Consider the following 22,578-nt stretch of genomic DNA (forward strand, 5'->3'; position numbering starts at 1 on the left):
CATAAAAGATGCCAACTAAGTGGAATGTCCTGGAAAATTCAAATTTAAAAAGTAAGACCATAGAAGAAGCTTTAGCCAGCTTTTTTCTGACTAAAAAGACTTTGTGTCCACTTAGGCCTACAGAGGAACACCCAAGGATGGCAGAACTGTTGAAGAATCATCTATCTATACCATTGATTGAGAACAACCTCTCTGCTTAGTAGTAGAACTGACAGTGATAAATCATCTTCATAGAATAAGTGTACAGTATATCATTGTAGAATGAACCTGTAGAAAGAACAAGCCTAATGAACTATTAGAGATGCCGTATATCTGCCTTCACATGACTTCCCTGTCTTTGTAAGGTGAATAATTTTCCAGATATGGAATGTCATTCATCCTCTCCCAAATACTTACTTCTTGTACCTGGCACTGCCATTCATGATTTTCTTCTCATTCTCTTCCCTTCCCCCACACCAAAGCATTTACCAAAAATTCTCTGAACCTGCTTTGTCCAGGATAATACAGTGGTCACTAGTCACATGTACCTATTTAAATGTATTAAAGCTAAGTAAAATCTGAAAATCAGTTTCTCAGTCTCACTAGCCACATTTTAAGTGCTCCATATTCCCATATGGTCAGTGGCTACTATGTTGCATAACACAGATATTATAGAACATTCCCTTTATCTTTAAAATCTCTATCAGACATTTCCTCAAAACATTGCAATGAAATGATGGTTCTCAATAAGGAAACCAACTTATGAACGGATACTACTTCAACACATATTACCTACCCAGCATCCTCTCCCCTTCTTAATATTAAGAAAATACTCATTTTCTTTCCAAGGAGGTGATAATATACCTATCTGGGAAGTAATTATCCAAGCTCCTGTTTACCTAGATGTACCCACTTGACGTAGCTCTAATAAATGAAAAATAAGAGAAAAGTTCCTGGGTGAGATCTGCAGAAAAGTATTGTTTTCCAAAAGAAATAGGACAAAGTCAGCCAGCATGTGTTCTTCACCTTTTGTCCTTTTCCCACCTGTTTTTTCTTCCCCGGAAGAAGAACATGACTAGAGGTTGTTCATGAACATAACAATAGATGTCATACTGGAAGGACAATATGCAAGGGAATATAGATGGGCTTCGGGGACACTAATCTATCCCTGGAGTGACAACTTGAAGACTTACTGGTGTCCATCATCTTCATTCAAGCACAAGACAAATTGATTCACTTACAATTCAGGAAAGAGATGTGTGATTTTAATATGTAATTTGGAGACAATCACCTGCAGACTGCATTGTCCATCTAAGAAAGTCCTGACCTGAGTGAGTGGTTCGAGCTCTTCCTCAACACAGAATGTCCAGCAGTGCCTGGCAGTCATTGAATTTATACTCTAAGGCTGCATGATTTCCTTCAAATTGCAGCTATGAACTAGAGAACTCCCTGAAGAAATGTGAACTGATTGTGTAATTAAGAGGTGGCTCTTCATTATCCCTTCTTGTTTCTTAAATTGGACTCATGGGCAGCTATTCCAGGAGCATAGAGGGAAGGAGAAAAGCAATAAGCAGTCTGTTTCTTATTCTCACCCTGCACATACGGAGTTCAGGAGGAAAGACTCTGATGAGGCTTACATTCAGCCCAAACAACAAAACACACGTGAGCCAGTATGTGCGTATATTTTCTTTATGAAATCTTATCATATGCCACTAAAAATAAATAAATCTTAGAGATTATCACTCTGCACAAAGCATGTTTTTTTGAATAGTGACTTATTTGATAATAAATCAATGTATGCAGAGGTCACATAAGTTTATATTCTTAATAAAGATGTTTTGAGAGAGTCCCCAAATGGTCCATGGTAATTGAACATGACTCACAAATAAGTTAATTAAATGAAAAATGGTCTTACTTCATATTGATTTTTCTTTTTTTAGTCATTTTCATGACTCCTTTTCAGCTTGCAATTTTGGTTTAATCGAAACTGAACTACTTAAAATTATGAAGTTACTTACATTCACCTTCAGATATAATTGCTAATTTATCCCAATCTACCAGAATTGGTCTAATCATCTTTAGTGCTATTGTTAGGAAGGAAGATCAACAGCATTGACTCTTAGTACTCATGTGTCTGCTGATTAGGTGAGCTAATACATGTTTTTGGTTTTATGTATTTTCTTGTTTGCTAAAATGCTAAGACAGCCCCTGCTTTGGAGTCAGGGATCATATTTTGTTCTCTGGTTAGATGATGGATACTCAGGTTTTAGCCCATTCCTCCAGGCGAAAGGTCACAGAAACTATGGGTCAGTGTCTGGTGGTGAACTAAGAAAATTACCCAAATTAGTGATTCTCAATTTTGTTCTCCTCACACTAGAGGGATGATGTCTGTGTGTTTCACACTCTCTTTTTAGTTAGATTTGTTCACCCTCTGGCCGCCATGAGGGCAGCGGCTAATTGCTTTGACAAAAAAACCTGCAGTTCTCTCCCCGAGGCACAAAACTGATGATTTGTATAATTGCAAATTCCTTCCAAAACACCTTGTAGCTAGTGCCTTAAAATACCTGGGATAGTTGTACTGTTTTGTCCTGTTGTAGAGATGACCACTTCAATCTTTTCAATCCATTATAGATATAGGGTATTCACTGAATGTTCACCAGCACATAACACCAGGGATATTTTATTCTTTATATCTCATATTTAACATAAAATCAAATGGCGGAAATTATATTATCCTTATCGTATACAGGAATAAACCAAAGCAGAGAGACCAAGTAAATACATAAGTAAACCAAGACAGGGTGGCTAAATAAACTGCCCTAGTTACTGCAACTAATGGGAAGTAGAGGTAGAATCCAAATTCTGGTCTATTTGAATATCAGGTTCCCATATATCTTCCTGCATGTCACTGTCTCACTTAGCTCCTAACAAAAATGGTTATTTCTACTTACTTAAATGTTATACCAAAAAAAATGCAGCAAAGTGCACACATGTACACACTAAAGCAACTGGGAACACCATACACAGAATGTGGACTTTCTCTAGACAAAAATCTCACAATATCCAAAGAAGATTCATGAGTCTAGATTTTAAAAATTGTTCTACCCCTCATAAATAAAATCTAGAAGAAATACAATTACATTCATGAGCGAACTGTACAGACTTGAAGAAAAGAGGCAGCTCGGGAACACTTTTAGCACAATGTCACATGCTATGAACATAGTGGATGTGTGAAATAACTTCAGAAAGACATCCTAAAGGAGATGATTTGGAAGAATGATGAAAGAACGGAAGAACGGTAAGGAAATATTTACAAGAAGAAGTGACAGTAAGGACTGGAATGTCAGGAAAAGGGAACAAAATTGAAATACATCCAACTTGCTCCATTACTGCTGCCCTCTGTGAAGAAATATTTTTTTCAATAAATGAAGACAGTTCGTACACAACACAAGTCTAGTCTCTCTACCCATCTAATTACTCAAACCAGAAACCTGGGATCGTCCTTGATTCTACCCTAACCCTCACGCACAGTGTTCAATCGTGAATTTCCCTAAATGCTGTGTGTGTTTTAGAAAAGGGGGTGGTTCAACTGATCATTCAAAGTGACACTTGACACCAATTTTCTTAGAAGGATATGGAACAGAAGCCACATTCTGAGAGCAGGGTAGCAATAGGCACCCAGAATTCTCTACAGGAGTCCCTGTAGCAGTTTATGGGGATGACAGCTCATGAAATTGTCTGGAGATTATACTCTTTATGTAACACAGCCCAGATTCACAGGGATGAGATTAACATTGCACAGATGTTGAGACTTTTCTGGCTTAGAAGGTTCTTACCCCACAGGAGCCAAAATTTTTCCTAATGATTTCATAAGCACAGCTTTCAGGGAGACCTCTAGGGACATGCCTTTTGGCAGAGTTATGTTACTTATGGAAGCCAAAAGCATGGCATTCCCATAAGCTGTTTATAGTTCATTTATAATTCCTCCCAATCTAGTTGAAATTCATCAATCATAGGTCAACTGTGCCATGAGCAGTGTTGCTTGGTAACACTGAAATACATCGCATTCATCTGTTCTCAGGGAACTGGAGCGGAGTTTAACAGAGGGCTAGAGTCTCTTACAGCAGGATGAAGGATTTTGTTAGACTATTGTCCACACTTCTTCCAAAATATTTTCCAACACATCCAAGATCCTCTTTCTCTACTGTCCGACATCTTGCTGAAGCACCTTCATCTCTCTCGAGGACTCATCTAACGTCTATATTCACCTACCAACTCACAACAGATTCCTTCTAGCCATCCACTCGACAGTCAGAGATACTTTTAAAAATACTGTGATCATGTCATTGCCTTGTTTAAACCCCTTTTGGTTTCCTGTCACTCGGGGAGTAAAGTCCCAGGTCATTAACATGGTTTACAAAACATGTCACACTCTCCCCCTTTGCTTTCTAATCCCCAGTCACACAGGGCACCTCTCCATTTCTCAAATGTTCCTGGAACATGTCATGTCACATGCTCTCTTTCCCCCCACACACATCAGCACATGCTGCTCTCTGAATGTTATGCCATACTCCCCACTATCTCCACATGGCCAAGTCCTATGCATCCTATTACTGTCATGTATGGTTGTGATGTGTAGTTGAGTTAACACAGTTAGCATTTGATCTCATCCAACAGGCGGACAGAGAAATTTGTCTTCATCTTTGATTCCCTCCAAGTTGGAAATAAATAGAGATTCATGAAGGCAGAAATATATAATTTAATGGGCACAGAAATGTAACAGTTTTCTACAGTATCAACCACTTTACCAATGCACCAAGAAGGTGGGCAAGGAGGCCCAAGTGAAGTAAACACTGCATATCAGAAAGACAATGGCTATGATAATAAGAGCAGAAACACATACATGGTACTTTCTAGGAGTCAGGTAGGCTACAGGTGCCAGGTAGGAGATATATATATATTTGTGAGCATTAAATGAGTTAATATATATCATGTCCTTAACAAACAAAAAGACTAAAACTTACTTTGATATTTATTTCTGGTAATTAATATCAGTGAGAAGAGGATTAAACCTAAAAATAATATTGATGTAATGTGAAAATACTTTGATGTTGCTCTGAGAAAAACTGTGACATAGTGAATGTTCTGTGAACTGAACAACTGAACATCAGGGCTCAAATCCTAGATCTGCCACTTTTTAGTTGAGGAATATGAACTCCTTCAATCTCACTCAATTTTTCAGTTATGAAATGAAAGGAGTAGAAATAATCCCTTAGGGTGGCTGCCATGATGGTGGTGTTAGATAAACCACCCAGCACAAAGGAGAAAATACTTTTGGCCCAACTGTGTCTCATTGCTGATTGAGAGAGAATAGATAGATAATTGATTAGATAGATTTTTAGATAGATAAGTAGATAGGTAGAGATGTTAGATGAATGGTGCTCCTGACTTCCATAAGTAAGACATGCATTCTATTTTTTTCCAAAAATAGTGCCTAATGCTTTATAATAATTATCTCAAAGAAATACAATTTTTTTTTAATGTGATTCCATGTCCAGTTCACTTCAACTGTACTGGAGGCCTGGAAGGAGTTCTAATCTACTTGCATCAATCTCTATAATATGAAGTTTTCCAAGACTGAGCTACAAGAATAATATTGACCCACATTCTGTCCCCTGGAAATCCTCACATGAACATTCTACTTCTGGTACTCTCATTTTTGCAATTACCTCTGCTGACTATCCTCAATCTGCCTGTTTTGTTTTGTTTGTTTGTTTGTTTTCCCTATGGACCGTTAATTACTTTCAGGAAGCTCTTGTTAGATATGAGAGCCATCATAGAATCTGAGTGTCTTTCTCTTGTGATTTTGTAATTAAACTCAGAGCATAATCTTCTGCTTTTTTTCAAGTTTGTGAGTGATTCTATCCGTGTTTATGTATAAAGTAATAAAAAGCATGTTAAAGTGTTAACTTGCAGCAAAACCTTTTACAGTCATAAGTATCGTAGTACTTAATACTTAATTTAGACTCAATGGTCTTTTACTGATAGTGTACTGTGTACTTTCACATACTCTCTAAATCAATAGTGCCAGGAAATAAAGGCCATTACAAAACTAACTGTACATTTCCTTTAGGTTCAATGGTATATTGCTTTTTGTTTATCTTCCTTTTAACAACAACTTACATAACAAGAATCAGTAGAATAAGAAAGTCAGATGACGTAAGTTGTTTGCAGGTAGGATACAGTTATGAGAAATGTTCCTACCTCCACAGATTATGCCCTCAAGGTCTTCACAGTGGCGATCATCACACTCACATGTCTTGCCATACACCCTGCGATCTCCTGGTGGGTAGCAAGTGCATTTTCCACATTCACATTTACCTGAAAAGTATAAAGAGAGCGCACACTCATTAGGAGAGTTATAACATCACTAAGGTCTCAAGGAAATAAGCCTCCCATGGAACCCATATCTCCTAGACCTCACTCAGGCTGTACCTGGTGATAGTTAGGCAAAGAACTTTTCTATCCTCCCTAAGGTAAGCTGGAGGTCAAGAACAAATGCCATGGAGGTCAGGAGTTGATCAGACAGAAGTCATTTATATTTGCCTCTCTCTACTTTTTGTTCTAGTCTTCTTTCAATAATAAATCAGTTATGAAACTCTGGCTGTTTCATATTCAACTTAATTTGATGCCATATTACATTCAACTTAATATGATGCCTATATATATATATAGAGAGAGAGAGAGAGACAAAATTTAGCAAAATGTGGTCGTTTTTCATATTTTCATTTTGGGTCTATCTTCCTCATTAGACAAAATTTGTAGGTGCATTTCAATGTGATGTTTTAGTGATTATTTGTAGTCAATTTATAGTTCATAGAATGTATTTTAATATGGAACATATGCCAAAGCACAGTGCCTAAATATCTTTCTTATTCTTGACTTAACATTTAAAAGTATAAGCATTTTTTGAAATGAATTTGGTTCATAGCTTGGGAGTCCCTTAACCAGTACCATTATAATGATTTTCATCAGTATTTCTTAAACTGTAACTATGTGTTAAATACTGTTATTCCCTGTATTACATCATTTTATTTTCAAATACCACACATTAACTAGCATCATTACTGTCATTTACTAAACGGGACACAGAGACATATTGAGGCCAAGTACCTTTCCATGGTGACCTAACTCGGAAGGGATAGATTCAAAACATATATCGGGTCTCATTACCCTCAACTGCGCACCTTCCCATTATGCCATATTGCATCTTAATATACTTGCAATGTCGCATCAGGAGGCTATATGAGAAAGTAAATTCCTTTTGTCTGAGAAATCAGTTCTGGTTTGCCAGAAATTCAGTTGGGTGACAGTGCTCCGAGACATCTGTTACTCTCTGTCATTAGCCCAACCATCATAATTACACACCCACTGAAGTGATCACAAGACGCTTCAGGGCTGACCCTGCAATACTGTTAGTCACTCTGTTGCTGAACTTCTATCTTGTTAAAGAAATTCCAAGTTGGTAGATGATGGAGGAAAGAAAAATCAGTATTTAGAATCATATAATTTCAGAGCTGTAATTAAAGATAATCGAATGCAGTGATTCACAATCTTTTCTGGCAAAAGGGTCACTGTCCCTTTGAGAATCTGGTGAAAAAAGATGGCAGTGGATAGTGTTTTTCTGGCTGCCCTTCAACAAATCTCTCTTCTACTTGGAGGGAGGCCCAAATTCAGCAGGAGGCAGGGTCCCCTCCTCCTTCAGTCATGTTCCCTCTTCCTATACCCTGGAGGCCAGAACAGGGACACGCCAGACGCCGTTGGTCAGGGCTTTGATGCTTGAGGGTGAAGGCAAAGGCACAGGGTCTGTGACAGAGTGGCAAGTGCAACAGCATAGCAATGCATGTCTGGGAGCTGTGGAGCTCAGCACGCGGTGACATTCAGAAGTGATGGCAGCAAGAACTAGTTCTTGGCAGTGTCTTGCTTTGCCAGGTTGCTGCATGAGCTGATTGCTCAAAGTTGCATTCTGAGACCAACATTTCTAATACAATCTTTTTAAAAATCCCATTTAACAAGTGTGCCTCTAGTGTTTGCAATCAAGAACCCTAACTGGTAGAACTGAAATCTTTCCCAGAAAATATACCAACACACATCTATTATTTTGTAAAATGTCAGGAGGATCTATGACTCCCTCAATTTATTTAATAGTTTAGGAAACTCAAGCATGCTGTGGCTCAATGATTTGCCCAAGGCAAGCTACCTCTATATTAGCAGTGTTTGTGTTTGTGTTAGAAACTAGATTTTCTGAACTACAGTCACCTTCTGATGTGCACAAACTCTCCAACCCATGGGTGGATGTATGAAAGATTCCAAACATGCAGACTGTGGGGTGAAAGAGTCAAACTATAGGACTGCTAGTATGGTTTACTATTCCTTCAGGGACAAATGGGAAAAGTCACAATCATCAATTGTATTATTCTTGAGGTGTAAGGCATTCACAGTTACAAAGACAGAATATATTTTTAAGTTTCAGGTGATATATATTTAGTGTGAAAAATTTATTCACATTTTAAGGCATATTGTAATTTTCCTGAATATGTATTATTAGCCTCTGTGCCTCTTCAAAAAATAAAAATCCTAGGTGTTCAGATTTCGACATTTCATTGTTTTCAATGTGGTTCATTTTTGTTCTGCATTTCGTGTGTAAAGTTGGATAGAATAGTGTTAACATTCTGTCCTAGGTACATTTTCTTGACTAAAAAATTATAATTCATATATTGTTTCCAAATATCAGAGAATAATTAGGCATTATTCAATTATTTTATTGTCATTCTATTCAAGTTTTTAAATATCAAATTAAGGTAACTAATAGCTGAATTAATGTTACTCATGCAATCTTATAGGATATAGTGGCTTCTGTTAGAAAGGCAAAAAGTTATACATTAGGAAAAGACAATTTACTGATGATAGAGAGATAAAGAAGAGTTAACTCTTCATGCAGTACACATTTTAAAAAGTGTATTATCTTTCTGCCTCAGTTCACAATTTCTGTCAGTCACTATCATGAGTCACTAGCAGCTTTGTTTCAATCACTATAATATTCTGCCAGGCAAATTTACAATCATTCTTAGAAGTCCAGTGGAAATTTCACCAACTTTGTGACATTCATACCCTCCTACTAACACACTTTCACAAACAAAGTAGAATTAGCTACACTTCTTGTGAGTTCTCATGTTTATTGAATGGATGAATTAAGCAATAATCATGTGTAAATAGTTTAGAAATAGTCACACAATACATGAATGTCAATAGTAGAACTTGAATTTGAAATGGGAATCTTCTAGAATGCACATGTATTTCCAACTGTCTGAATACCTTCATTTGTGTTTCCCATGCCCATGGTTAGATCAATGAACTGTCCCACAGAAATTCATCATCTGGATTCACAAACCTACTCTTCTTCCTGGGTCTTTTATTTAGTATCACCATCATTCAGTCTGTCACTGGTATATTTGATTATTTCCTTATTTTACTATTCTCCTTTCAATTCGAAATTTCACAAAATCCACTTTTTAAAAACATACATATGATTATGCAATTTCCTTGCATAAATATGTCTTATGACCCCACATGATCTTCAAAGCAATGATCAAATTTCTCAACAGACTTCTCCACACTTGGTCCAACTAGTCTTTCCAAATATGTATTCAGTGGCTATTGCACACTCATGTTCAGAGACTTTGCTTATGTGCCCTATGTCCTCCCTCTGTGGTATATTCTGCCACATTCTCTATAAAATCCCACCAAGTGTTCAACAGTCAGTCCAAATCTAATCTAATCTCTGAAACTTTCCTTGCCATCCACCTTGGTTAGCTGAGAGCATTGACCCCTTGCTCTGATCCCATAGCACTTTGTTCACACCCCATAAGAGAACTGAGTGCAAATTTTATACTAGACAAGCAAATGCCTGAACCTGATCATAAATAGTAAGATTTCTATGGTCCAAACAGTGATATTCATATTTTGTTAGTATCCAAATAAGTTAGCCCTTGATACAGTAGAAAGACACTGACATACAGATTTATTGACTTTTTTCAAGCAAGAAATGAAGTCCAATTTTTTCCTTTATTCACCAAGTGATATTATTATTTCAATGGTTATTTCAAAATTGTGAACATATAACTGTGATGTCTCAAATAATCACCAAATTAATATTTTCATAAATAAGAAAAGAATAATGGAAATCTGCATTTCTAGCACTAAGTGCTATTTTCTACAACATATGGAGAGGAAGATCTTTTAAAAAAGAGATATCCAAATAAAACAAAGCAAGTAATCTCTAAGAAGACAATGCAGGAACAGACAGAAAGAAACATAGAAGTGAAGTAACTGTGTGAGAAGAAATTAATCCAATATCATCCAATTAAAACGTATCTGAAATTTACTCCATATTGTCTGCCTACTCCTATTAAATTTTAATAAACTAGATAATCTTTAGGAACATACAAAAAGTCAGTCCAATGATATCATGTTATAAAGGACAGCAATCTCTATGAATTATACTTTTAAGGATCATTATACATGAGTAAAAGAATAGTGAAATAAACAGATATCTAGAAGTTCTGATCAAAATATATTTTACCTAAACATTTCAGATTTGATACTTATGTAAAAGACAGTAAAATTCCAAATCAATACATAAACAGAAAGCACAGGTTATAACTCCAGGCACGGATAATCACTTTAACAAATAAAATATATCTTGTGTTACTTAAATCTCTTTAAGTTTATATTTTTCTACAATCATTAAGATGTAAGATTAAGATAAACATCTTCCTTCGAAGATGTATATATGTTTGCCTTATAGTACATTTTTCACAAGAACTAGATTAAAATTTAAATACCTTGATCACTTACTCCAAAATATTTTTCACATAAAATTAAGCAAGTACTTAAAATTCTATTTTATGTAAAGTACATGATTAAATATGGGATTATATTGCTAAATAAAAGACATGTAAGTCTGTAATTTCTTTTTTCTTTTTTTTATTAGTCTGTAATTTCTGCTACTCCATAGAGCTTATCTCATTTCACTGGGCATTAACTGTAAATGAAAATGTTGAGGAAAGCTTATATTCCAATATTAAACACTTGATTGTTTTATACAACATCACTGACTTCATAATTAAACGTGCTGTTAGCATAAAACTGAAAGATCAAAATATGATTCACAATTGTTTTATAAAATATATAGACAGCTAAAATTTGCTAGGACATTCTCTTATTTTACCCTTAAGCCCAATCTTACATGTAACTATCTTTCAAAATCCTAAAATCATTTATCAAAAAAGAAAACCTAAGATTTCAGAATGTTATATGTATTTTTGAACTGCACTGAGTACATTGACTATTTGACATATAATAATAATTCTGGCAATAAAACTCTGCTCTAGGTTTATGAAATAATCAGCCCTTGCATATCTGTCTGAACCCATTTCAGACCTCATGTATAGATCACAGCATCCTTTTCCACTAACAGTAGACTGCCTTCAAGAATTATCTCAACATAATCCATGAAAACTATATCATATCTTTGTATCTTTATCTGAGAGGCATATGGGAAAGATTAAATCCCAAAGGCAGTTAATAGGAGAAGCAGGGGGAGAGGAAAAAGAAGGTTTAGCTAGACCTGCCGCATTTTAATAGGAGAAAGCCAAGGAGGTTATGGATAGGGGAGAAACAACATAGGAACTACACAAAATACAGATGCAGAAAAGAAAGAAAACACCTGTGTTGCAAATGTACAACTGCGAAGTACACTTTAAAGCCAACTTTTCAAAAAAAGTTATCTGTTCTCTTAATTCCATTCTCAACCCACTCCAATTACCTTAAGACACTATGGCTTAAGTACTTGTTGCTTAGCAAAGTCTTCAGTGACCCAAATCCAGTGTCCAGTTCTCTGTACCATTTTGTGTAGCCTCTCAGAAGCTTTTGAGAGCTGACTCTTCCCTTTTTTCAAACCACTCTGCCACGAGTTATTGTTAGTTATTTATTTTATTTTATTTTTTATTTATTTTATTTATTTATTTATTTTATTTTATTTTATTTTATTTATTTTATTTTATTTTATTTATTTTATTTATTTTTTATTTTATTTATTTTATTTTATTTATTTATTTTATTTTTTATTTTATTTTATTTTATTTTATTTATTTTATTTTATTTTATTTTATTTATTTTATTTTATTTATTTTATTTTATTTTATTTATTTTATTTTATTTTATTTATTTTATTTTATTGTTAGTTACTTATTTATTTTATTGTTAGTTAGTTATTGTTAGTTAGTTATTGTTAGTCTATTCACAGACTACTCAGTCGGTTCTTAACCTTATATAAATACCTAAATCTTGGATTGCCCAAAGTCTCAGCCCTCAACTTTTTTCCTCTATATGTCCTCAAGTCTTATGTCATCCTGTGGATTCAACAGCTATTTTATATGATAAATGCTCTCAAATATGTCCTTGGTCTACATCTATTCTGAAAACACATTGCTCTATAAAATTGCTTAAATAATAATTCTGTTAGGTATATATAATAATCCATTCAAACAATATCCAGCATCATGGTTAATAGGGACTGATCTAAGTCTGAGATGAGAGAAATATGTTTATAATAACCATTGCTAGCCGGGCTCGGTGGCTCAGCCTGTAATCCCGCGCCTTTGGGAGGGTGAGGTAAGTGGATTGCCTGAGCCCGCGGGTTCGAGACCCGCCTGGGAAGGCGAGACCTCATCTCTACAATAAATCAAAAAAATTAGCCGGGTGTGGTAGCGCGCGCCTGTAGTTCCAGCTACTTGGAAGGCTGAGGCGGAAAGATCGCCAGAGCCCAGCAGGTCGAGGCTGCGGTGGCCGGGAGCGGCCACTGAACTCCAGTCTGGGCGACAGTGAGACTCCAACTCAAAAAAAAAAAAAAATAACCATTGCTATATTTTAAGTGCAAGTCAGTAAAAATTAGACATGAAAATAAAGAGCTAAGATTATTATTAGCAGATGGTATGTTTTTATGCCCAAGATAAAAAAAAAATCGCAAATGTGTTTAAAGTAATAAGACATTTTGACAAGGTATCTGGTGACAAAATTAACATACAGAAATGAATAACTTTTTATGTTCCAGCAGTAATCCAATCTAATATAATGGGAAATTGTTTCGTGTACAAGAATATCAACAACATAAAATAAATGAACTTATACAGCATTGCACTATGAAACCACATTGAAGGCCAGAAGAGAAGAGGATACAATTTTTAAAAGAATATACTTTCATATTGAATGAGAAGAAAATGTCTGGTTTTTTTCCTGAATTAATATATTAAATCAATATAGTGCCAATCAAAATCTCACAGATTGTCTTCAAATGGATAAAATGATTCTCAAGTTTGTCTAAAATAACAAATGTAATAATATTCAGCAATATTATAAAAAATTGAGTGCACGTGTGTAGAGGAAACACAGAGATATGTCACATGAGATAAAGTTGAACTGTATAAAACGGTTCTTTTGTAAGTCAAAAATGGTCAAATGTCATCAATTTTGTACAATCCAACCAAATAAAATGTTCTCTAACTATAGTCAAGTATAATACTAGTGAAAAAACAAAGACAAGAGAGAGGAAAAAAATTAAAGAAAATATATGAGCTTAGTAAATGATAATGACTGGTTGTTAATGGTAAAAAAAAAACTTAAAATCTCTCTTTGAAATTACAAATAAGAGAAAGATCACTTACTCACTAATTACTTTTAACAGTGTACTAGGTGTCCTTGCTAGTGGAATATGGTAAGAAAAAAACCCACAAAGAATATAAAGGAAGAAATAGTATTACTACACAGAACAGTATGCATGTGGAAAATGCAAACCACTACTAACAAATAATTTGGATCATTAGTAGAATATGTTAGTTCCAATATACCAAATGCACATACAAAAACAAATTGAATATTTATATTCCATCATAAACAAAAACTTTAAGAATATTTAAATAAGTGAAGACATACTTCATGTTTATTTTTCAATAATGTTAAAATGCTAAATATCCCCGAGTTGACCTATAGCTGCAATGCAATCACAACCAAATCTTCTCAACATTTTTGTAAAAATTGAAAGCTAATCCTAGTATTTATACAGAAATGAGAAGTGCCAGTAACCAAATTACTTAGGAACAACAATGTAGAAATACTTTTCCTAACAGACATAAAGGTTTATTACAAAGAAGTAGTAATTTGAAAAGTTGGGTTTTGGTGGAAGTGGAATAGAATAGAGGATCCAGAAACAGCCCCTAGCATTCAGGGACACTTGATTTGGACAAGGTGACCCCACAGAGATACCAAAGAAAGATGACTTTTTCACATAAACGGCACTTGTATTAGCAACTATAAAAGAAGATATTAACAATCTGAATTATAATTAGGAGCTTTAGTTCGTTTTTTAAAAAGAGTGCAAAGGAGAACCACAATTAGAGATAGCATCAACAGCACATATATCTGACAACTATCTCATATCCAAAATATATAAAGGACTAACAATGACAACAATTATATAAATCTATTAAAGACATGGGCAAGAGATCTGAATGGGTATTTCAGCAAGTAAAAAATTGTTATGGCCAGCACATATGAAAAGATGCTCTTCTTCTTATCTATATGGGAAACGCAAACTAAATTCACAATGAGATTCTAGCCAAAACCACCAGATTAGCAAACATTTAAAAACTGGGTATCATAAGCTTTGGCAAAGGTTTGGAAACACAAGACATGTCTTATACAGCAGGTAGAAGCATAAATTGGTAGAATATTTTGGAGAATGGTTTGGAATTGTCTAGTTAAGTTGATAAGCCTAATCTAAGAACCAGCAATTCCGTTACTGATTATGGTCCCTAGAGAAAAGCATACACATGTGCACCAGAAGATGTTCCAGAACAATCATAACAACATTATTCCTAATGACCTCAAAGAAGAAATGTCCCAAATGTTCATCAATTATCGAATACTTACATATCAGTTATATTTTTAAATGACTCACTGCAGCAATGAGAAAGAATCACAAATGCACACAACATTGTGCCTGCGTCTTAAGAACATAATGTAGAGCACAAGAAGTCAGTCACAAAGTAATGCATACTGTTTGACTGATTCCAAAACAGGCAAGTCTAAATATCATAGTGTTTGGAAATATATGCTTAGGTGGAAAATGTTAAAGAAAGGCATCTAGATGATTACAATGAAAGTGAGAATAATGGTTATTTCTTAAGGGAGCGAGTACGATGATTTTAGGGCAATGAGAAGCCACTGGGATTCTGGCCTTATTCTATTTCTGGACCTGGGTGTGTGATTGCTTTATAATGATTCATAATGCCATAAATTCATATGTTATGTACTTTTCTGGGCATAATGAATTATTCAAAAACTAAATTTGATATAATTTGGAGTCATGCTCCAAAAATAGTCCCTTTTCTTAACTCTTTAGATAAATTTCCAGTGGATTCAACATTTAAATGTAAAAGTTTAAATCATAAAATACTAGACAGAGATATGGATTGGTGATTTCATAAATCTTGGGTAAGAAAGACTATTCTAACCATGGCACTAAACCAGAAATATAAAGAAAAACATTAATAAATTTGACAGTAAAATGTTCAGTATTCAATTTATTAAAAGTAACAAATAAACAAATAGCCATATAAACAATAAATCAGGACAAAATATTTGTACAAGACAGACACTAAGTAAACATTAATAGATGTATGAACTCAAATTAAAAAATAGTGAATACCCCCACAAACCATACCAAGGTAAAAAGAAAAATAGATCATTCACAATAGAAGTAATACACATTGATCACTGTCAACAGAAAATTATTTATATCTTTTAGTAAATCCCATGGAAGTAAACTGCAAACTTGAAACAATTATACATTTTAGGGAAGTTACCATGCTTGGTAAAATATTTGAAATTTCTGAAATCTTTAAGTTACTAAGGTTTTATTTGATATAGCCTGAAAGAAACTGTCATTCACAGTTTTTAAAATTTTATCCAAACGATGTTGCAGATATATGTAAACAAAATACCATTATTTTAATACTAAAATGACAAATAATTGTATTTCTAGGGTCATAGATAATTTGAGATGAAATTTAAAAAGAGTAGTTTGTGAACTTTATAAAATGTAGATTGCTTCATTTGCATTTTTACAAATTTTCAATTTTAATAGTTCAGATTAAAATTTTATTCAATATAACATCATTGGTTCCCATCCTGATTAATTGTTGGAGTACAGTTATGGTAAAAAAAATTTTAATTATTTCACAAAATTGAAGAATTTAGAAACAGAAAGTCATGAAAGATGATCAAGTCCAACTAAACCCACAATTTATGGACACAGAAAATGATGCTCTGAGAGTAAGGTAGTATATGACTTCCTCAGAATCATACAGTGAACAAAGGACACATAGGTCAATAGTAAGAGAAAATGAAAAGATCATCTCTTATTCCTCAATTTTTTATGTGTTGTCTATCTTTCTTAATAGTTGGGAAAACTTGGATGACTCCTAATGAAAATAGAGAAATATTTGGAAACACTGTCTTATGGCAAGGTGTTAATTTCTGGTAGAGGTTAATTTGATAAAACTAGTATAAGGGCAATCCCCTCAGGTCCCCTCTCACTGTGGGAACTTTTCTGTCCTCTTAATAAATCCTGCTTTAAAAAAAAACTAGTATAAGGTTAACGGTGTGAAATTATGGAGGTGATATTTATTTTTCAGACTATCTACCTCTTCTTTCTTCTCCTTTTCTGTCTTATTTTCCCCCTTCTTGATTTTCTACTCCCAAGCTCGCACCTCCAACAATTCTTTCCCATCCACACACACACACACACACACACACACACATACTTTACTCCGTCCTTCCCTCTTTCTTCCAGGTATTTCTTTTCTTCTTGGATGCCTCTCTCTCTCTCTCTCTCTCTCTCTCTCTCTCTCTCTCTCTCTCTCTCTCTCTCTCTCTCTCTCTCTCTCGTAATCTTAACCATGACCAATATCTAAGTTTCAGACTTTGACTTCTCTTTCCCCTTTCCCTCACTCTCTTTGAACTCCGCTCTTCAAGGTCTCACTTCCATAGACATTACCTTCAAATCAGTATGACAAGTTTCTAGACGCTAGATGGGGAGATGCAAACATGGATAAGACAGAAACTGTCATCCCGTAACCTCATGGATTAATAGTCAGGAAAGACTCCTTACATAATTAAATTATTTCTCAATGAGGATCAATTAAATCTTGTCTTCTGCATTATCAGTTATATGGCCACATATTTCTGAATGATTGAAAATCTGGAAGTTTCAGACACCACAGGGTGTGTGGATCTGAACTGTCACTGTTAAAAACTGAAATAATCTTCAGAACCCATAACTGAATATGCAACATGTACACACACGCAGACACACACACACACACACACACACACACACACACACATAATTACTACCCTATATGCTCACATTTAAAGTGTTTGACTGGATCATATGGAAGGTCAATTTCTAGTTCCTGCAGAAATTGCCACACTGTCTTCCAAAGAGGTTGTACTAGTCTGCATTCCCACCAGCAGTGTAGAAGTGTTCCTTTTTCTCCACAACCTTGCCAGCACCTGTTGTTTATTTTATTAATGGTGATCATTCTTACAGGGGTTAGGTGGTATCTCAAAGTAGTTTTGATTTGTATTTCTCTAATGATCAGTGAGACTGAGCACTTTTTTGGAGGAACTCAAATCATTCTACAAAACAAATACCTGCATACATATATTTGTTGCAGCTCTATTCACAATAGCAAAAACATGAAACCAACCGTGTTGCCCACCAAAGTTGGACTGGATTAAAAAAATGTGGTACATATACACAATGGAATATTAAGCAGCCATAAAGAAGGACAAATATATGGACTTTGCAGCAAATTGGATGGATTTGGAGTCGATCATACTCAGCGATTTATCTCAGAAACAAATAACTGGGTTCCATATGTTCTCATTCATAAGGTGACCTTGAACAATTATAATGCTATAAGAAAGTGATTGGCAGTAGTGGAAAACTGTCAGGGGAAGGGGCGGTGGAACTGGCAGTTGGTGGAAACTGCTAAGGGAGGGAGGGGCACACCTCGTCAACAAGGGTACCTGCATGATCAATGTTTGTATACATAACCCTGAATTGTACCCCACATCTTTATAATAAATAAATAAATTTTTAAAAAAATAAAGTGTTTGGCTGGAATACTGACCTCCTACAAACTACACCACACAAAAAACACACAAGTTCTTGCTCAAGAATAGGTTCAGCAGGGCTCACAATCATAAACATCTGAAATACTTTGATCACTCCTTCAATCATTCATACAACAGACACATTTTGAATATCAGCTATAGGTTAAGTATCGTGCTAGATACTGAAATACAAAATTAAGAAGGATGTTAAACCACTTTTAATAGCAGGAGAATTAAGTATGAAATACATGAGCACATAAACCCTGCAGGTTTAGAGAAGGTTTCTGGCAAAGGTAATATGAGGTTGAGTCTTAAAGAGTTTGTTCAAGTGTTAGAAAAGGAAATACATTTTATAGCACAGATACAATTAAAAACATGGGCTCTGACTTTAAATAGATCTGGATTTTAATCTTGGCATATCCACAACTAAATGTGATTCCTTGGAAGAATAAGTTAAACCTCATTCATTGTGGTTGCATAATGGGAATTAAAATAATACCCACAGCACAGGGTGATTGAAAAGTTAAATTTTGTAATGCATACAAAGCACATAGTACAGGCCCTGGCACATAGTAAGTGCTAAGGAAAATATTAGACATTATTATGGTCATATTTCTATAATAAAACACACACTGGGAGGTCTGGATTTTATAACTCACCTAAAATTTGCTCACTTCCTTTTTTATACTAAGTGTATTTCCTGACCCAGAATGAGATTATTTCAGAAGAGCACTGTATCATCAAATGCACCTGCCAGTGTGGTAACAGGAGGCAAACTCTCTATGATCTTATTTTTCCCCACTCTTTAAAATGGTAAAATCACACTTGCAGTTCACGCTCAATAGTTGGGGAGTAATTAGAGGCTCATATAAAACAGAAAATAGATGAGCACTTTACTAACATAGTCCTCCTTTGCCTAAAATAATAGGTTTACCATAGCAACCTGATTGCACTAGAAAAAGCACCTGCCAAATGCTTCCTAAGTTCCCTTGAAATTTCTATGAGAAGGAATTAAACACTTAAGAACTATGATATTCTGTGCCATTTCATCTAAGTACAAATATTTTATGTGAGAATAAAACAATCCTTCAGATTCATATCTTCCTTCAGATATTTGAAAGTGAAGAAGCACCTTCATCTTCCATTTCAAAACAAGAAGTAAGACTTCATGTAACTCAAATCGCATTGACATTACAGATCAATTGCTAGGCAAGAAAAAGTTGCTCATGCCTTTAAAATGTAGAGAAATGTCAATCTTTCCATTTGTGCTTTCTGAATACACAAAATAATCGTGGACAATGTAAAAAACTTAGACATTTGAGCAAATTCTGTACCAATATGATTTTCTGTTGTCTTCCCTAGAGTGTCTAAAATTGAAAAAGTGAAGGGAAGTAACAGAGATCTCATTCATCTCCAAAGGCTTTTCAAGGCATGGAGCAAAACGTCACAAAGAAGGTCATTTAGTCCTCTAAATCAGATTACCTTATTATTTTAACCTTAAGATAGTTCCTAAAACAATACCAAAAACTTTTCAAGAATCAATTTTTTTCCTAACAAAAATCTTATAAGTTAGGGAGTAATATCACATTCATTGACAAAAACAACCAGGAATCTAAATGACAGTGTCTACTGTAAAAAAGTCAGTGAATGACTGAAGTAAGAAACGTACACCTTAAGTAATTCATCCATGACATTTCCCTGAGCAACCGACATAGACTAGAAGAAGAATCTGCTTTTCCCTAGCTGGTTCAACCCACTGATTGGTCATTGGGCAGTGTCCTGCTTCAAAAATGTGGTTATGAGTTTCTGCACATATACAGATCCTATTAAATCTGGGTTTGTCTTTGGTATTGACTTCAATTATCCTATTCCAGGTCATAAATAAGCACATGCAACTATAATTCACCATAAAATATCTGTGCTGCAAATGCCAAAGGATAAACACAGCAATAAATACCAGTCACAAGTGTAAGAAAATATTGTGGCTGATATAATCAGATAAATGTCTCTATACAAAGTGTTTCTTGAAGATGAGTTTATTTGGGCAGAGGAGAAGTAGGGTGGAATCAGGCCCTAGCCACTTTGAAATTTTTGGTATTGACACTTTAAAACTTTTAAATGAGCCAGGCTGGATGGCTCAGCCTGTAATCCCGCGCCTTGGGAGGCAGAGGTGAGTGGATTGCCTGAGCCCGCGGGTTCGAGACCCACCTGGGCAGGTGAGACCTCATCTCTGCAATAAATCAAAAAATCAGTCGGGCGTGGTAGCGCGCGCCTGTAGTTCTGGCTACTCATAAGGCTGAGGCGGAAGGATGGCCGGAGCCCAGCAGGTGGAGGCTGCGGTGGCCGGGAGCCACCGCTGCACTCCAGTCTGGGCGAGAGTGAGACTCCAACTCAAAAGAAACCAAAAAAAACAACAACAAAAAACTTTTAAATGAGTGAATATATCACTCCCTTAATATACATTTCAGACGTTACAATAATAATAATCATAATAATTCTATTATTTCTAATGACAGTTTGAAATAAATGTGGACTTTCTTAGCCAGATGTGGTAGTGTATGCCTGTAGTTCCAGCTACTTGGAAGGCTGAGGCGGCAGGATGGCTTGAGCCCGGTAGGTCGACACTGGAGTGGCCATGAGCGTGCTACTGAAATCCAGCCTAGGCGATGGAGTGAGACTCCAACTCAAAAAAAGAAGTGAACTTTCTTCTCAAATCAGGGCTAATTAGAAAATATGTTTTACAAATTAAACAATAAAATCAATTAAAAAATACATAATATACTTGCCATCATAAACAGGTTAACCTTTGAAAATTAAAAAAAAGTTCTCCATAAAGCAATGTTTTCTTCTGACAACTTATTTTCTATTAGTCTTTGTGTTTGGCTCTACTAACATGTATTTATTAAAGTCACAAAACATTAGAAAGAACGTAGCAACTATATGAGTTTGTACATATACATACATTTGAATTTGGGGCTGATGGAACTTCTTGTGAGCAACTTATCCTCAAACAGCTCATGCAAAAATGCTTTCTGTACTAGTCCTAAGTCTTTTCTCTAAGTTTGAAATTACTTTAAAATAAAAATAGTTTATCATTAAAATATATAAGTAAAATTCTACATATAATTTATGTAGCTAAATTGTATTTTAAAAGATAAGGACTTATCAATAATTATACATACACCTACCCACACATTTTACATCCAATTTTGTAAAACATTTTTTAGCATCGTATTCAGGATTTAAGCCATTTTATCTATAAAGCTGTGACAAACATATGCAGAATCTGGGAACTATGTAGCCAATACTAGAAAAAGCAATAAGCTTAAAGTTTAAGGATATAGTAAACTTGTTTTAACTTTGCCATTTTACAGCACAGTTAGCATAATCAAGAATAATGAGTAAAAATTACAGGGAAGAAGAGTTTAATATACTGCAATAAATACAATTCTACAGTAGAACAGTCCAGAACAAAATGTATTTTTATGGAGAGAGTAAGTTCCCCATCTCTGAAGGAACTAAAGTCAAATTTATCTTTCATAAGGAGTGAGAGTTTGTGCTCAGGAGTCAGAAAGACCAAAGAAAGAATCCCATAACTACCAGTCACAAGCTCTATAATCTTTGGAAATAACTAAACTTCCTTATTTCAAAAAATTAGGAGTGCCTAGTGCCTACTTAAACTATCTTTAAAGAGGGTGAAACACAAACCTATTTTTTTTAAGAACTACAGTCTGTGGTAGTGTTAGAAAAAATTTTAAAACTCAAGAAATATACAACTTAAAGAGTAAAAGACTTTCACAAATATACCTATATGCATTATAATTTCTTATTTTATATAATCGGAAGAATTATATGGTTTTTTCACACTTAATATATTTCTCAATCTAATATTAACTCCTACATTCTTCTTTTATCTTCTTTTGCTAACAATGTTTCAGACAACTTATAGTTTCCAAATCGAGTAATGCTATTTATTTTTAAAGTCTTTTGATTTTATTTGTAGCCTCAGAAATAATTATTAGATAATCAAAAATCCAATAAGTGAGATTAGGTAAAACACTTTTAGGGCAGCCAAGATTTATGTGGCCAAAATATTAGAGAAAAAGGGACCAGAGGGAAGTGACTTCTACCTTCTATGAAAATAAACTCCTTGATGCATCTGTCAATTCTGAAACTATCCAGGGCAAAAGTTAAAAAGCCAAGCAGAAAACAATATTCAAAATGTGAATAAATTAAACAGAGCTTTTGGCTTTTTCATCTTGCTATAAATACAATAATTGAAATACAGGGTCTCTTAAA

At 34.8% G+C, this 22,578-nt stretch overlaps 1 protein-coding gene across 3 annotated transcripts in view; it reads right to left on the bottom strand.

Moving 5' to 3' along the window:
• The window catches only part of ITGBL1 (integrin subunit beta like 1), a 241,081-nt gene that overhangs the window by 13,863 nt on the left and 204,640 nt on the right, over nt 1-22,578 (bottom strand). For all 3 annotated transcript variants that reach the window (XM_008048628.2, XM_008048627.2, XM_008048629.2), the window contains one exon: nt 6,244-6,360. In XM_008048628.2, coding sequence (XP_008046819.1) covers nt 6,244-6,360 — 117 coding nt within the window. The remainder of the gene's footprint in view (nt 1-6,243; nt 6,361-22,578) is intronic.

Source organism: Carlito syrichta, unplaced genomic scaffold (genome assembly GCF_000164805.1).
Source record: "Carlito syrichta isolate Samal-C Ts95f unplaced genomic scaffold, Tarsius_syrichta-2.0.1 Scaffold126448, whole genome shotgun sequence".
NCBI classification, from domain to species: Eukaryota; Metazoa; Chordata; class Mammalia; order Primates; family Tarsiidae; genus Carlito; species Carlito syrichta.